Below are 17359 nucleotides of genomic sequence, written 5' to 3'. Positions count from 1 at the left end.
AGCAGCTGCTTGGCCTGCAGAAGGTGTCGGGGGGCCTCTCCGGGTTGGGCTGGGAGAGAAGCCCCCGCCTGAGAAGGCGCTGGGGGGCCACTGCTGCCAGTCCGGCAGGACCTTCCCAGCCCTCCCTGGAGAGACGGCTGGGCAATGAACATGGCACCTTCTGCACGCAAAGCAGCTCTTCTATCACTGAACTGTGGCATGGAAGGGGGGGGGGTGATAGGAGGTGAATGGCTGGGAGAGCCCCGGGGGAGGAGCAGGAGGCGTGGTCCCTAAGGGACTTGGGCTCTTAATTGCCTTCCCCTGCTTTCTCTCCATTTATTTCATTTTTTTTTAATAAATAATTTTTATTCAATTTTTCCAAATATAAAATTTATACAATTCATACATCTTTTTTTATATCCATTCTCTTTTTTGACTTCCCTCAACTTGACTGATACTCCTTCCCTTCTTAATTTCTTACACATTTCTAAAACCTTACTTCTATTATTTTTATAAATTAAATCTTATTTTACTCATATTCTAACGTTTCTTGTTACAGAGCTTCATTAAAGCTTACAAGCGTTATTTGATTTTCACTTAGTTTGTGCATATACTCTGTAAACTTTTCCCAATCTTCTATAAATCTCTGGTCTCGTCGATTTCGGATCTTCTCTCCATTTATTTCAGGGCCTTCTCTAATGATGGAGGATCTTGAGGTGCAGAAACAGGGCCACCAGAGAACTCCCATTATCATTGCTGACACTTCGATGCAGCACATTTATGAGCGGCAATGTGTAAACGTCTCCTGTGCAACTTCTGAATCATTCTGCACAGATTCCTGATCTCAGCTACAAATAAGTCAAAGATGCAGGCCACGGCTATAATTCATTTTTAATAGAGATACCTCTTCATGGCAGTACATGGCAGTTATAAATTTTCCATTTATACAGTTCGATAAATACAGCATGTGGGTCAAAAAATATGGCTGTTTCAGCCTTTTGTATCAAATCTAAAACACACCTCTGGTTTCAGAAAAATGTATCCCTGCCGTTTACGCTGGCATGATTTTAGCCTCAGTGTACAGGTGGCAGAGTTTCAGGACATTCCTCCACAAAGTGAAGTTCTATTTCTCCTTTGTTTAAAAAAATACTGGCTCTTTTGCTAGTCCTGGGTTCTTTCAAAGGCACTCCTAATGAGCAAAAGGCCTCCAGTCAGTTGTGCGTCTCAGGCATTGGCAGGCATTTGGGCCAATATTTTCCTACCCCCACCCCAGGCCCCAACACAAACTTGGATGTCCCATCTTGAGGCCTGAGCATGAAACAGCACAGCAAATTTCTCAGAAGACTTAACAGCTCCCCTTAATCCCCAGGAATGCATTTCTGGATGTAAGCATGTTCACAGTTTACCCAACTGCTACTACTGTATCCTTTTAATACATTCAGATTTTCTTACTTATTAAAACTGTATTTGGCAGGGCAGGTTTTGACCTGCAGCACGTGGTCAACAAAATATCCAGGGTGTTCAGATAAATAGATTTTTGGGTGCTATTTTGTCAACATCAGGGTGACAGCCCAGCAGAGCACGTTGCACAAACACGTAAGGGTTTCTTATTTTGTTTATTATCTCCAAGCATCTGAACCTCAGTGGTGAACAGCAAGTCACATTTAATGCTCAGTTCTTACAACCAACCAGTTGGGCAGTTTGGTGGGCGGGCAGGGCTGGTGCATCAGGGAAGATGCTGTGGAATGCTTTGGGACCATTTGACACACACACACCCAAACATGGCTAAGGGCTGCTAGCTTCAAGTCCAGCAATGGGATAGAGGCAGGGACTTAAGTGTGCAGAGACTGAATAAGACTTTGTTAAGACTTTTGAGCGAGATGTTTTAAAAGGTGTTGGGAAAATGTAGGTGCTCAGAAGATTGTTCAGTGGCACGGCATGGCAAGACAAAGTTAGTAACTGCACAAGCAAACAGCAAAGCCCCCTCCCCTCTTCTGGTGTTGTTCTCATCCCCTTCAAGCACATGCAGAAGGTGCTCCCAGGAGGCTCTAAGCCCCGTTCAAAGTACTGATTCTGCCCAAGAATAAATAAACTGATCTAGACCATTTGATTACACACATCAGCGAAAGCAGGCAAGCTGCAGAATCACAGCAAATGAGTCTGGATTCTACCGGAGCAAAGAAAACAGACGGCAGGTGTATAAGCCAAGAGTTGTTGCTTAACAGAGTAAGGCCTCGCCAGAAGAGTCAGTAATAATATTTTCGGTCCGATTGTGAAGGAGACTTTTTCCAAACAAAGAAATTTAGCACAAAGCATTAGCTTGCCCTCTATTCCTGTCAAAACAAGAAAGTTTACATATGACACTTCTGCATCTGTATACATGCAACATACTCTTGCTCCACCTACTTAGGCAGGACAGCACATCTGGAATCTAGCAATACTAACTCTGAAAGGTGGCAGGGTTTGGTCCAAGGGCCAGCTTGATGTCTCTAAAAACCACAGATAGGGGAGCAGTTGTTCTTCAGATGTTGCTGGACTGCAGCTCCCATCAGCCTCAACAGCAGAGTCAGGGATGATGGGAATTGTTGGTCTAGCAACATCCGGAGGTGGAGATGGGATGCCGGTTCCCTATTCTTGATAACAAAGGATTTATTTACCTATTTTTAACGCATTAAAATGCAGAACATTTCCAGTAACGAAGAACAAATTACTTGCTTCCTCTGGCCAATTCAGCCCACCCGCCCATTTCTGTTGTGGCAACAAGGGAATTTAGGTCCTTAGAGGAAATAGCACTTGCTGCTAAGCAGCCAGTCTAAATCCTGAAAACTTAGGCCAGCCTAGCTAGTAACTAATAAAGGGAAACGGCTGCAAAGCACAAGTTGGTGTTGTTTGATAGTAAACTGGTGCTTAGCAGAGCTCATCATCACACATCTACATCTACGTATAGAGAAGGTGGTCCAATAATTATTCATATTAAGCTTCAGCCATAATATCATCATAGCTTAATTTAAAATGTTGCAGTCACGTCTCTAGCGATCAGCAGCTACATTTGCTTTTCTCTTTTTCCTCACTGAGCTGCTCTGTGGAGCTGTGCCCATTAGGCTGTACTACCCCTTCTGGGATCCAGGACTTGTCCACACACCGTTCCATTCGCTTCATGATGAGGTCCAGAAGCGTCTCAATGGCCTTGCTCACGTTGGCCCCATTGGCAGCACTGGTTTCAAAATAAGGGATCCTGGAAAGAAGGCAACAGAAAGGTTTACTCTGCGGAGCTGTGCCATTCTGAGATAATGGCGGATCTCAGGAAGGAAAGGAGAATTAAGGCCTGCTTGGCTTCTCAGAACACCATTTTCATCGGAAGCCCTCACAAGGGCTGCTTCTGGACAGCCACTCTTTCGCAAGAAGGGTACCAGAACTTTAGCTTTGCCCGGCTTTAAGTGAATTAGCGCTCCCTGTTGCCCGAGCACGACAAATCTACTTTAAAAAAGAATCTGACCTCAGAAAGCGATGGGATGAAAAGTGTGGGGTGAACAATGGGAGGGCATATAAACACAAGCAGATCGGAATAAATGTGCAATAATCTAACCTCCGTGTAAGTTTTGAGCAAGTAAATCAGGACAAGTGCTGCTGAATAAACAGGGCATTTAAAAGGGCAGGAGGATGACCGTCTTCTGCAGGAGGACTGGGCAAAAGCAGGTCCTCATATTCTCCAGCTGGTGGTGCTCAAGAGGTGGCTGTTTTTGCAGGCCACTTCCTTGCTACTTTTTCACTTGGCTGCAATTTCTGTACCAAACAGTCCATTCATGCAGGCCAGAGTCTGACCTTTGGGCTCATGTCCCTCGCTTGGGAGTGGAGAGCAGGAGCTTCTGGCACCGCATTCCCTGCACAATTGCCAACAAGACTGGCAGAGTCCACTGGGCTCCCACCCAGACCTACCCCTCCACAGGAAGGAGGAGCCAGCTTGCTCCCAGTTCTGCTCAGTGCCCCAAGGCGGGGGTGAAACTAGGCTTTCTTTCACCTGGGTCTGTCATCCCCCAGCAACTGGTGTTCAGGATGAACACTGGAGGTGGAGGGGAGGGTCTTCCTCACGAAACCATCCTTCCTTTCGCCTGCAATGAATCCCCAGTCAATGGGGTGGGACTCATTGGCACCAGGAAGAGTTTTCTCCTAATATATTCGGGGGTTCCCCCACCAACACTCACCCTCCTGGAGCATCAAGGGTTGCCACAATATTTAAAATTAAAATAAAATAAAATAATAGCTTCTTTATCTCTCTTGTGCAAGGCTCAGTCAGGTAAATATCACTCTTGCACAAGACCTCCGTATTAAAAAATTAAAACAACACATGGAAATAGATCATGATACCCCCCCCCCAACAAGCTGCCATTTCCCCAAATGAAACATGAAAACTGAGATGGGTAAAGTTTGCTCTTGAACACTTCCTGGGAGTTGTTGTTTTTTAAGGTGTGCACACAAAGATAAAGGAATACCTGTGCAGATGCCCAGAAAAGAAAAGAAAGGCAGTGGAGGGTGGGGGCAAAGGGACTGAGGAAGGATCCTGGGCTCTGAAGGATTATTTCCATCTCCCTGAGGAGTACCAAGTCACCAGTTTTTCTATTAAGCAGCTCCTTAGAGGAGCTCCCTCCAGCCTCTCCTGGAGGCAGCCACCGCTCTGCCCAAACCGCAAGAATAACGGGGAGGATGTGACTTGCCCATGCTTCTCTGCAAGTTCCTTTGCGTCCTCTTCTTTCACCACCCGCTGCTCTTCCAGGTCGCTTTTGTTTCCGCACAGGACCACATCAGGGTTTTCACAATAGGCGTGGGTTTGCAACTGGCCTAACAGTAACAGGAAAAGGGAAATGCCAGGCTCACTTGCTGCAACAGCCAGAGAAGTGGCGAAAGCAGAGCACTCTATGGTCTTGCTGAACAGATCCCTCCATTCTTACATTACGGTGAATTCTCCCTACCTGTCACTGTCACACACCCAGTCCCCTCCATGGGCACCCGAAGCTGTCCTGTTGCTCCCATGCAAGAATTCAGCCTGTCACCCTTGTGAATCTGGGCCAGGCTTGGTGCTAGTAGAGGCGGACATGAGTCCATGGATGCAGTGACCACCCTCCTCTCCAGGACCCCAAGCAAATGCATTGGGTGCTGCTGCTGCACCCACAGGACCCAACAATGCAAAGGAAAGCGATTCAGAGGGCAGCCGGGAGGCAGCGAGGGCGAGGGCCTCTTCACCCTTCGCCAGGGTGGAGGAGTGAAAGCTGTTCAGCTGAGAAAGTCAGAAAAATGCCTATGGAGGTTCCTGTGCAGGTGGGGACAGACAGACCCCAGACAGAAATCTGAGGGTGGGGCATGACATGCCTCTTACAAAAAAACCTGCCCTGCCCACCACAGGAACCCAATTAATAATAATTGCTTTATTGTCAATGTACAACCTGTGTACAATGAAATTAAATGCCACGGAGGACAGTGGTGGCATGTTCCCAGCCAAGACAGCATCTGACTCCAAGCTTTGTTTGGGCAGCAGAAAGAAAAGGATTTGTTTGCGAGGACTTTTCATCTTTTGCCACCTTCACGGATGGTTCACGTTAAGAACACTGTTTGAAAATACACCCCCACAGAAAACCAAAAGACAGCTGCTTTGGATTCAACCTTGCACGCCAAGGGGACAACTGTGGGCAAGGTGATCAGGGTTGGGGGCAGACACTAACAACCCGGGGGGCATTATTCGTCCTCCTTGACCTGTGCCCGCTTGTGCCTCAGTGGCTCGTGGCTTCCTATAGGGCTGTTGAAGAAGAAGAAATCCCTACAGGCCCACGTTTTGTTAATGGCACAAAATAATGGACCCAGACTTGTTCCATGCTGACTTTTGGGGTGTTCCCCACTGGCTGCAGGGCCAGGGTGAATTATGGGCCCATCTCTCTCTACAGCCCCACACCCACAGGGGTCAAACTGGGAAAAGGCAGCCGCCCAATGGGGAGTGCGGGAAAACAGCCTCTTACTCATCCAGTTTCTGATGTTGAGGAAACTTTGCTCGTTGGTCAAATCAAAGAGGAGAAGGAAGCCCATTGCATCTCGGAAGAAGGCGGTCGTCAAGCTACGAAACCTGCAAGGACGAAAAGCAAAGATATTCTTTTAGCCGAGAATAAACAAGGACCTGCAATAAGGGAAGTTATTAGTCTGAAGCATTTTACCACTGACTTCAAAGGAGCCAGAATTCTTGATATAATTACAATGGTCCAAGTCTAAAGTAATCTGAAAGGAACAGAGGGACTCTTGGGGAGGGGCTTTAGTGTCTCAAGACACCTCTTAGCAAAGGCCTTTTGGCCAATTGTCAACAACAGAAGAAAAGCTGCCACAGAGGTCAAGTTAGGATAAAGGACAACTTATTGAGGGTGGGGTGGGGGGTTTAGAGGTGTTTAAAATGATGGATAATGTGGAGAAAGGAATAGAGGCAGATGTTTTTCTTCCCCTTCATAATATTAGACCTCAGAATCATTCATTTCTGTTGACTGATGGGAGATCCAGGGCAGAGAAAAGGAAGCAGCTCATGATTAAATTCTGGAATTTGCTCCTACAAGTTTATTTGTTTTATTTATTTATTTCATTTCACTTAAGATTCACTTCCTAAGAAACATCTCAAAGCAGCAATAAAAATGTCAGCAATGAAACATATACATAGAATGCAGCAAGGGCTGCAAACATGGATGACTTTAAAAGGAGATTAGGAAAATGAATGAAATGAATGAGATTAGAAAAATGAATGGAGGTGGTCAGGAGCTACTTGTGGTCAGGGGGGGGGGCACATCTCATCTGCAGGGACAGCGGCTACAGCCATCCCAGTTGATGCAGGGGGGGACCCCAAGCCAGAGAGCGCTATTGGCCACTGCAAGAAAAGGATGCTCAGCTAGAAGGATCTTCTGAAGTTCTTACATTTTCAGTCTGGCTCTATTTCTTCTTTGTATCCCTTACCTTTCTTGCCCAGCTGTGTCCCACAGCTGGAGATGTATTCTCTGTCCTCGACCACTAATGCCATCCGGCCCGTTTGATCGGTACACCTGTTTAAAAAAGGCATGACATTGGACGAGTGCCTCCAGCTAGCGTCTCTGGGGATCTCCCTCCACAAAGAGGCCCCCCACACCTTCAGTCTTCGGGAAGCCTGGGCTGTGGGCTTAGAGTCAGGTATCGAACTGGCTTTTGTGGCTCTGCTCCTGGGCTGCTTGCACCTATGGTCTGCTTTATCTGCTGTCAGTAATTGGATTTAATTTAGGAGAGGAAATACAATGAATACAATATTTTAATATTGTTCCCCAGGAGCTGCTGCAGCTGTTGTTGTGAGGGTTTCTGCAGGGTCCAAAACTCAAGCTGCCAAACCCAAATAAGCCCAGTTGGCCTCCTCGTGGACTTGGTCAGTTTCCAGGATGTTTTCAGAGGATTTCAATCCTGGTGTGGAGCAGCAGAAGCCTTTGGAAGAACTCACGACTGAAAACACTTCCAGTGCATATTTCTGAATGATGATCGTTCAGAAACGGCTGGAAGTTTTCGTTAGGAAATGTTGTTAGGCCTCTGCAAATCCGCTTGCCGTCTGTATAGAGTTTCTGCTTGCTGCCCTTCGAGAACCCATGAATCCATGCCCCAAACCCTGGGAAGGAGAGCAGAGGAGGAGCTCCTCCAATCACACTGGGCTTTGGAACAGGCAAGCCCCTGCCGCAAAGCCAAGTGAAAGCAGGGAGACCCCTTCAACCCCATTTCCAAAGAGGGGGCTGCTTTCTAATGTCAGGCACTGTGCTAGCCGGCAGAAGTAGCATCCAGTAGACCTGACACAGCTTCTTTCTCCTGCTCCAATGTCCAGTGCAATATCTCTGTATTTAGAAAGATTCATAGGTTGCTTAATCACAAAACATTTAAGCGGTAGACATTAGAGGTGCCCCACTCCACACACACATGCCGCCCCGTGTTTTCGGGCACACAAATGGAGCCATCAGTGGTGACTGCAAATGGTGGCTGGGTAGTAAATAAATCCAAAACGTGTGGAACCTGATTTTGATTGCTTAGATTTCAGTGTAACTGCAAAAAGTACAATCAGATAAGAAAGACACTGGCAATTTAGCTGCACCTTTTCTCCTGGCAGGCTGGCATTGATTGCTAGCAGCAAGTAGGAAAGGGAGGCTTCCGGACAGTGTCAAATTGATCTCATTATAGGCAGGGACGGGATATTAATATATGGAAAACCAGGCAGGCAGAGGCTGCAGCAGGAAGAGGTACGTGGAAAGGAGATAGCTACTTCTGCTTCTGTTGGGGACAGAAAAGAAGTCAAAGGGCGGCAGCAGCAGCAGCCTGGAAAGGGACTTCCAGGAAGCCAGTTCTAACAATGACAGCAGACGAGGCTTCAAGAAAGACAAACAGATTTCTGCATGCCTAATTTTCTCATTCCCAGCAGCTCTCTTTTATTTTAATGCAGTTTGTGCTGCCCAGCTTAGTAGGATGATGCAACCTCATTGCTCCCAGGTGGGCTGGGGAATGGCTGAGACAATCAGAAGGTCAGAAGAGCAGGAGGGCCCAGCTGACTTTGGGCTCATCCAGACTTGCGCTTGTCCCATGCCTAGAAAGCAAGGGTCCGAGCAGTTTTCCCCTTGCCCTGCTCCTTTCCCAGGGAAAACTGACTCTCTCTGTAAATTGAAGCAAACGTCCATCCAGAGAAAACCTGAATTGCTGTTTGCTCCGACTGAGAGCTAAAGAGCGGTTTTCCGATGGGAGGGGGGAGTAGCAGGACAAGAGGAAGAGTGGATAAGCCCTTTGAGGCCCGTGGCTGGGCAGGAACAAGTGGCTTTGAAATTACAGAGGAGTTTGAAGTTATTAGGGCCAGATTGTTTGCATGAAGCGATGTGGTGAAATCACCAAGTCATAGCATTATAGAGCTACAAGGTACCTTGAGGGTCATCTGGTCCAACTCCCTGCAATGCAGGACTCTCAACTAGATCATCCATGACACGTGGCCATCCAACTTCTGCTGAAAAACCTCCACGGAAGGAGAGTTTACCACTTCTTGTGGGAGTTACAGGGAATCTCATGGGTTGTTCTGCTACAGAATGAGCTGACCAAAGCCACCATCTTCCTTGCAAACAAAAGCCCCAGGCCCTTTCCTAGAGACTCCCTATAACCGACAGAACTGCACAGGTGGGTGGGTAGAAGCTGGAGAGAGGCGGATGGTGGGGGCAGCAGGAAATCTATGTGGACTGGACTGGAGTCCGGTCTCAGAAATGGGGATGGAAATGGCCCCTTCCCCAGATTGTTCTCATTCCTTGAAACTAAAAGGGAAACTTGTTTTGGTTCACTAGACCATGCTGTCTGCCACCAGGCCTGCAAGGACAGAAGGAGGTGGTTGTAGAGGAGCACCAGTGAAAGAGGCCTGTGGAGAGGGCGCTCTTCAGAAATGGCACCCAGGCCCATTTGGCCAAACTGCTAAAAAGGTCACTAAAGGCAAAATCAAGGCTGTCGCATTTTGCAAGCGGCTGTGAAAAATAAACAGCACGTTTTGCAAAGTCAGTTGAAACTGCACTTGGGGTGAGCTAATGGATGACTCCACCATAAATATTAGCCACCACCAAAGTGCAGACCTGCAGACCTCATCCCTTCTCCTTCTCTGCTTCTCACCTGTTTAAGTCCAAGAAGTACCAGGAATCCACACGCCCTGCCAGGTTCAGGGAAAACTGGGTCAGGTCTGAGTTCTGATCACAGTTTTCTGAAAGGTAGCTGAAAGTGAGTCCCCCCCCCCCCAAATGGAGATGTAGAAAATGGTGGGAACTTACCACCCTCTTTTCCCGGAAGTCAATGCCAACAGTTGTTATGAATTTTGAATTGAATTTGCCATCTGTGTACTGATAAAGGAAACTGGTCTTCCCCACACCAGAATCGCCCAGGGCTAAGAATTTGATTAGGTAATCGTAGTCCCCATCAGACATCGTGAGAACTCTGAGGACAGCCTTTGGGGTGAGACAGAGGGGAGGGGAGGAAGATGAAGGGAGAAGCTTTCATTTCCGTTCATTTTCAAATAACTATATATTGTGTTGTCTGAAATCCCAGCTATCAACTGTCCAGACTCACAGCATCTCCTCCATGGAGCCCAATCTAAGCACATGCAACATTTCCCCCGAAAAGAACAGTGCATAGTGCTCTGTGTGTGAAGAAGACTGTGCACACAAGATTCCTATGCAGAACATGTTGGGAAGATGTAACTTGCAATAGATTTACATACATGCACAGAACCAGGAAAGTCTTCATACTGTACATGACACAGGTGTCCATCTGTCCACTCCACCCCAAACACATATAAGGAAAACATCGTGGCTGCAGAAGCCAAAATCCAGACTCTGATTCAGATTCCTCCTTCAGTCACAAAGTTTTCTGAATAGGCATGGGAAAATTACTCCATCACAGGACTCAAGTACACATGACAGGAGATGCCTGGTGCAGGTGGCCTGAGTGTCAGCCACCCCCAGCCCCTAACCCCCAACACACTCACACACACACCAGGTAACATTTGGTTTTTAAAAAAACCCCAGATAAAGTGTTGGCATGAGAACAAGCTTTGCATACTCTTGGTACAAAAGGTGTAATTAAGCTTGGTATTATCCTTGCTCGCCTCCAGACTGTCAGCATTTTGCAGGAGGAATTCAAGTGCATGTTGGGAATTTAGGTTTTTTTGGGGAATAAAAATTGATTAAAGCACTCTGTCATCCTAGCACAACAAACTTTTTGTTTTAATTAAATAAAACCCTGGCTTTGGGGTGTTAGGAAAGTGAGCGGCAAACACACTGCAAAGCATGGGATGAACAAAGGATTGGTGGGAAGAAACAGCAAATTGGTGCGAACACTCCCTGTTGTATAACCTCCCCACATACAAATCAAAATAAACGCTCAGTAAAGACAGGACATAGTCTAACCCCCACATGTGTTTTGTGCAGGGCGAGTCAGGGTGAACGCTCAATAAACAGGTTGTCTGATGAAGTCACTTGATAAACGTTATTAAGAAGTAGCAACTGGTGCTCACCATTTAATAGACTTCTGCATGGAAAGGGGTATTAGGGATGCAGGTGGCGCTATGGGTTAAACCACAGAGCCTAGGACTTGCCGATCAGAAGGTCGGCAGTTCGAATCCCTGTGACGGGGTGAGCTCCCGTTGCTCAGTCCCTGCTCCTGCCAACCTAGCAGTTTGAAAGCATGTCAAAGTCAAGTAGATAAATAGGTACTACTCCAGCAGGAAGGTAAACGGTGTTTCTGTGTGCTGCTCTGATTCACCAGAAATGGCTTAGTCATGCTGGCCACATGACCTGGAAGCTGTACGCTGGCTCCCTCGGCCAATAAAGCAAGATGAGCGCCGCAACCCCCGAGTCAGCCACGACTGGACCTAATGGTCAGGGGTCCCTTTACCTTTACCTACATCCATAACATGGCCAACTTTCTCTCTCTCTCTCTCCATCACGTTATACCACAGATGAGGCTGCCTGGTCTAGGCTTCAGCCCGATTTGGGAAGAAGGAACTTTAAAGTCAGGGGAAATGATGCCAAGGTGCTTTTTATAGGTTTCCAGCTGATGGTAACGGAGCTAAATTGTGCTGACTTGTACTTCCAACCTCAACGGGTTTTCATGATTTATTTTTAAAATTCCTACCTGTCCTTCCTGTCTTCAGAACACAGCGCTCAAGGCAGTTGAGAAAATACAAAAATAGTCTACTATTGAACAAGCTGTTCTACCTATGGAAAGGGGTGAGCAGGAAGATGGGGCTGTTAAGGCAGACTGAGGGCTAGATATGCTATTTAGGAAAAAAGAAAAGACAGCAGCTCACTGATGCCTTGGCATGACAATCCCTGAGAGGAAACCAGCTGAAAATCTCTCCCAAGGAAGGTTGGCACAGATAAGAGAGGCAGCAAGACTATTGTTGTCCTGCAGGGTTAAGCTTCATCCTCCTCCTCCTCCTCCTCCTCCTCCTCCCTGCACAAATATTTAAGAAGCGGTCTCCACCCTTAGTCTATTTAGGTTAAAGCTGAACAGCCCAGGAGCCCTTCCACAAGAACAGCAGCAAAGCCCAGGCACGATTTTTGGTCAGCATGATGACCATCTACAGCATTTTTGCAAATGTCATCACACACTCCACCGAATGCCTATTAGAATAGCAATCTATACCTTCAGGAGGACATAAACAAGGTGCAAATGGCACAAGAAGACCTGGAAGAGCCTCCACATCAGGGAGGGTTTGGCCAGGCAGAATCCTCAGAGCAGCATCACATAAGGAGGACCCGCAGGACCATCTGAGCACACAGCAGCCATTTGCAAGGCCTGCATGGTGCAAACTGGAGCCGTGCAGGAGCAGAGGCTGCTATTGGACTCATCACATGCCAAGCCAGCCTCCCATTAGGGAGGGTTTGCAGCAGTGCACAAGAAGTTCTGCCCTGAGAATGGACCAGTGCCAGCACATGGACCAGCTCTGTGTGCAGCGGCCACATAAAGCAGATTTCCACTGATGGCCAAACCTGGGATTCCAGAAAGAGACAAAACATGGCTCTTGGGAAGCTGCAAGGCGAACGGTCCCAGCCATAATCAGCAGCACTCTGCTCTGCCTGCTGCTCCTCCCTGACCTGAACATTTCGCTAAAAGTGGCTGGAATTAACCTATACACAATTTGCACCAGTGTTAAGCTGGTTGCACATACGGTATTTACTCAAATCTAATGCTCAGCTTTTTTGGCCAAATTACATTGCAAAAATTAAGGTGAGCATTAGGATTCGACGCACATTTACATTTGCCAGCAATTACTTCTTTTGGTTTCAAGGTTCTGAAAATTGAGACGCGCATTGGATTCAATGGTGCGTTAGACCCTGTTAAATATGGTAATCCCTGGCTTTAGGCAGGCCTTTCCTAACCTGGTGCTCTTCAGATATTTGGGGCGCCAGATCCTGCAGCTGCAGCAACTATCATCCAAAACATCTGGAGAGCACTGGATGGGTTGGGGCAGACAGCTTGAGTTCAGGCAGTCTCGTTTTAAAAGAGATGCATGGTTGGGGGGGTGACTTCAAGTTCCTAGCCTGCCCAAGGGCACCCCGGGTCTTTCAGGGTAGAGCTGTGTGGCTTGCTGCTTGCTGAAGAAGAGCTGCTGGCTTTGGGGGGAAAGGCCAGACCTCTGCTTGGGGGCTCTCTGCAGCTCATTCTTACACCCAAATAATACAAATGGAAGTTCCTGCACTGAAAAACAGCACAGCTGGAAGGCAGAGGTCAGGATCAGGAAAGCCACCTTTTCAAAATGAGCTTGAATCCCCAGCAGCAGCTCAGAGTCCCCTCCCTCCCCCCCAGGTGTTGACTAACAACTGACCAGGTAAATGATCACTTTCAGCACCAACCCGCCTCAAGCCATGTCCCCACCCCCACCGACTGCTGCTCCCCTGGACTGCACCCCAGGCATCGCCCCAGAAAGGAAAAGCCACTCACCTCTCGGACAGCAACACCACAGCAGCAGCAGCGTGTTCTCGCCCAAGGCACATTCTCCCCAGCCCAGCTAGCGGAGGAACAGCAGCCGGAGGGGCCCCACCTGCTTCGCACACAGCTTGGCCAGCAGCTTACGTGTCACCTGTTTGCTCTCTTGACAGGTGGGGCAGGTGTGCCTCGGGCGGGCTGGTGACAGGGCTGGGCTGGGCAGCCCCTTCCTCATCTGGGCACAGAGGCACACAGCTGCCCTTTATCTCCTGGGGGGCTCGGATCCCCACCCCTTCCAGACTCATCATCCCTCACAAAAAAAGAGTACGAGGTTGCAGCACACAGGTGGCAAGGCAAGGGAGCCATCGCCAGGCATCAAGCAGAGGAGTGTTTACATTACTGCCTTACATCCAGGTGAAACTGTTTCCCAGCTTCTGTGCCTTTCACAGCTCTGCCCACCCAACTCCAGCTGTTCACAACAGGTCAGCTCCTGTTTGGGTACACTCACCAGGGGGCGTTGATGGGTCGAGATGTATTTCTCAACTTGTGTTGGCCACCGTAATATTCACTAGAATATTAATTGTCATTTTCCCCTTGTGTGTTTTACCTGTCTTTTTTGTGATCTGGGTTTTATTTATTTAAATGCCAAGTGAAGACTGGCACTTCCTAACAGGGAAGAGGATGGCTCTGACGCTAGAAATCAGCTCGTCTGACTCCTTGCACACCAGGCACTTAGCCATAACTTTTGCTTCCTTGTGCTTAAAATATCGTATTCCCCACTGTTGCTTCCGAAGGCCAGCTGATAAGAAGGCACCTGACTTCATGGAAGAGGCTTACTGCCTGTGCACCGTCTGTCATGTTTGATTCATAACAGCCATATGCAACCTGGCGAACCTACCCTTTCCAGAGCGTGTCCTTCGGAGACCCGTCTGTTGTAGCTGCCAGAGGAGGCTTCTACAAATGAGAGAGAGAGAAACAGAAAGCGCAGTGTGTCTTGGCCATGGTGGCAGCAGGGATTCTTTCCTCCCTCCTACGAAAGTCTGGGCCCTTGTTTACATCTGCCTCTAAGAGCCTGAGGGGCAAGAAGTAGGCAATGTATTTAAATGATAGGATTTTTTTTTTTAAAGCTACAAAAAAAACTCAGGCTTCCATACTTGAGCAGTGCTGTCAATCAGAAGAGCCAACATGGAGATCTAGATGGGTCAATATTGTGATTTGTTATATGGCAGAGTCCCAGGCCCTTTCCTACATTCCTGTGAGGTTTACTCTATTTCCGGATTTGCTCTTTTCTGTTGCTGCAATCAAGTGGCCAAAAATAGGATCTTGTAAATACAAAGCCAGAAGAGAGGTGACCATTCCTCTGTGTGTGAAACTAGTTAACTGAAGACAGAGCCATCACCTGCTTTTACAAAACAACCCCCTTCCTCATTGCAGAAGGAAAAAGGATGCTGGAGAGAACGCTTGCAGCTTGTGCCTTAGACAACCGGGGGAGAAAAGGGAAGCTAGGAAGTCCACATTTTCCTGAGAAGAACCTTGGAGGCAACATGTGGGGTGGTGACGGTAGAAAACAGAACATAACCAATTAAAGCAAACTCAAAACATGCAAAAAAAACTCACCCCAAACCACATACCCCAAAAGCATGCACATGAGAGATTTCTGCGTAAGACTCTCCTTAATGCTACTGCTGAAAAGTTTGCAATGGGCCAGATTCAGAGCCACGTGGTCCTGATGTGGTCAGCAGGCACGAAAGCTGCAGAAAGGCCACTTGATCAGCTAGGAGAGCCTTCGCTGAACTGCTGCTTTGGACTGCAACTGGGTGGGGCTCAAGAGAGTTGTAGACAACTGGGCTGGGACATGTGTCCTGGCTTCACTCTCCTGCCATTTGGCCACAACAACTGCCCTTTTGACCATGCTTAAAGAATGTGTTCCGGGCAACAACTATGGCTGCCAGGCCAGGAGCCACTGAGACCCGGATATACCCTCCAACCTTTATCCGATGAAAATAGGGACGTCCTGTTCCATAATGATAATTTTACTATTTGTACCCAACACATCTCACTGGGTTGCCCCAGCCACTCTGGGCAGCTTCCAACATATATAAAAATAATAAAACATTTTTTAAAAACCACTTTCCTATACAGGGCTGCTTTCAGTTGGCTTGGAGGCCAGATAATTCCCATACCCTCCAACATTTCTCCAATGAAAATGGTGACATCCTAAGGAAAAGCAGGACATTCCAGGATCAAATCAGAAACTGGGATGGCTTCTCTAAATCAGGGACGTCCCGTCTGCCCTATGATTTCAGGACCCAAACCTGAGACTTAGGGGCAGCCCCTGGTGATGTCACAAGGTGGGCCCTGAAGATGCAGGTAAATTGGGAGAGGGGAGTGGAGGAAGGCAGACCTGCCACACACACCTCCCTCCAAGTGTCTATGCTTTAATTTGCAGCCAGCTCCTGAGAACTATATATACTTGAAACCTGAAGAGTTCAGGCCAGACCTGGAAGTCTGGCAACCCTAGCAACAGCACAGAGCCAATATACTCTTAGCCAATTTGCTAATACAGTGGTACCTCGGGTTACATACGTTTCAGGTTACAGACTCTGCTAACCCAGAAATAGTACCTCGGGTTAAGAACTTTGCTTCAGGATGAGAACAGAAATCGTGCTCTGGCGGCGCGGTGGCAGTGGGAGGCCCCATTAGCTAAAGTGGTGCTTCAGGTTAAGAACAGTTTCAGGTTAAGAACGGACCTCCAGAACGAATTAAGTACTTAACCCGAGATACCACTGTACAGTTGTACCTTGGATCCCGAATGTCCTGGAACTCGGACGTTTTGGTTCCCCAATGCCACAAACCCAAAAGTGATTGCTCCGGTTTGCGAGTGTTCTTTTGGAACCCGGGGCTTCCAATCAGAAGCCGCGATTTGGTTTCTGAACGTTTTGGAATTCAAACGGACTTCCAGAATGGATTCCATTCAACTTTCAAGGTACGACTGTATCCACTTCCAAGCCCTTTTCTATAAATATGGAAGGCCCAACTGGTTACAAGGAAGAGATTGGATCTCATCTCCCATTCCTTGTACGCCCCCCCCCCCAAAAAAAACTCCACAAGGAAGGCTAAGGCCAGGAGCTGGACAACTGTCCCAAGTGTGCTAAGACAGGCTGCCTTTGACAATCATGACCAGGCCACCTGCCTTCTCTGCCCACCTCAGACTCTCCAGGCTTCTGCTCTGCTTCCACTTTGGCCTTAAAGCAGAGACACTCTCCCCCACTCCTGTCAAGTCTGGAGGAAATGAACCCTACCAGGATTTCCTCTGGGGGAAAAGGGAGACAGAGAAGAACAGGGGTCAGCAACCTTTTCCAGCCGTGGGCCGGTCCACCGTCCCTCAGACCATGTGGTGGGCTGGACTATATTTTGTGGGGGGAAATGAACGAATTCCTATGCCCCACAAATAACCCCAGTGGCGTAGCATGGGGGGTGCAAGGGGGGCCGGCCGCACCGGGCGCAACATCTGGGGGTTAGGGTTAGGGGGCGCAAATCCACGGGTTAGGGGGCACAAATTACTTGCCTTGCCCCGGGTGCTGACAACCCACGCTACGCCACTGAATAACCCAGAGATGCATTTGAAATAAAAGCACACATTCTACTCATGTAAAAACACGCTGATTCCCAGATCGTCTCCAGGCTGGATTGAGAAGGCAATTGGGCTGCATCTGGTCCATGGGCCTTAGGTTGCGTACCCCTGGAGAAGAATAGCAAGAAGGGTTTTGGCCTCTTGCAGTAACAAGAAAGCCCAGGCAGCAAACGATTGGGCTGGGTCTGTGTTGCCATGGCGGCTAGAAGGCCATGATAGAGATGCATGATAGAGATGCAAGCCGGACAACCTGTGTCAGACCTGGGGATGTGCTCT

At 48.1% G+C, this 17359-nt stretch overlaps 1 protein-coding gene across 5 annotated transcripts in view; it reads right to left on the bottom strand.

Annotated features, from left to right (window-relative positions):
- Positions 1 to 852: 852 nt before the first annotated feature.
- RAB27A (RAB27A, member RAS oncogene family) overlaps positions 853 to 17359 on the bottom strand; it is a 20753-nt gene continuing 4246 nt past the window's right edge. For 2 of the 5 annotated variants that reach the window (XM_083413212.1, XM_083413213.1), the window contains 6 exons: positions 14348 to 14403; positions 9792 to 9965; positions 6955 to 7040; positions 5985 to 6088; positions 4692 to 4815; positions 853 to 3214 (listed from right to left, as the gene is read on the bottom strand). In XM_083413212.1, coding sequence (XP_083269338.1) covers positions 3016 to 3214; positions 4692 to 4815; positions 5985 to 6088; positions 6955 to 7040; positions 9792 to 9944 — 666 coding nt within the window. In that variant the 5' untranslated portion in view covers positions 9945 to 9965; positions 14348 to 14403 and the 3' untranslated portion in view covers positions 853 to 3015. Of the gene's footprint in view, positions 3215 to 4691; positions 4816 to 5984; positions 6089 to 6954; positions 7041 to 9791; positions 9966 to 13464; positions 13570 to 14347; positions 14404 to 17359 lie in introns of those variants that run through there. The other 3 variants (XM_083413215.1, XM_083413214.1, XM_083413216.1) reach the window with 2 other exon arrangements.

The sequence above is a fragment of the Podarcis tiliguerta genome (genome assembly GCF_965153285.1).
Source record: "Podarcis tiliguerta genome assembly, chromosome: 14".
Taxonomy (NCBI): domain Eukaryota; kingdom Metazoa; phylum Chordata; class Lepidosauria; order Squamata; family Lacertidae; genus Podarcis; species Podarcis tiliguerta.
Note: the sequence above shows the minus strand (reverse complement) of the source record. Positions and strands in the feature narration are given on the sequence as shown.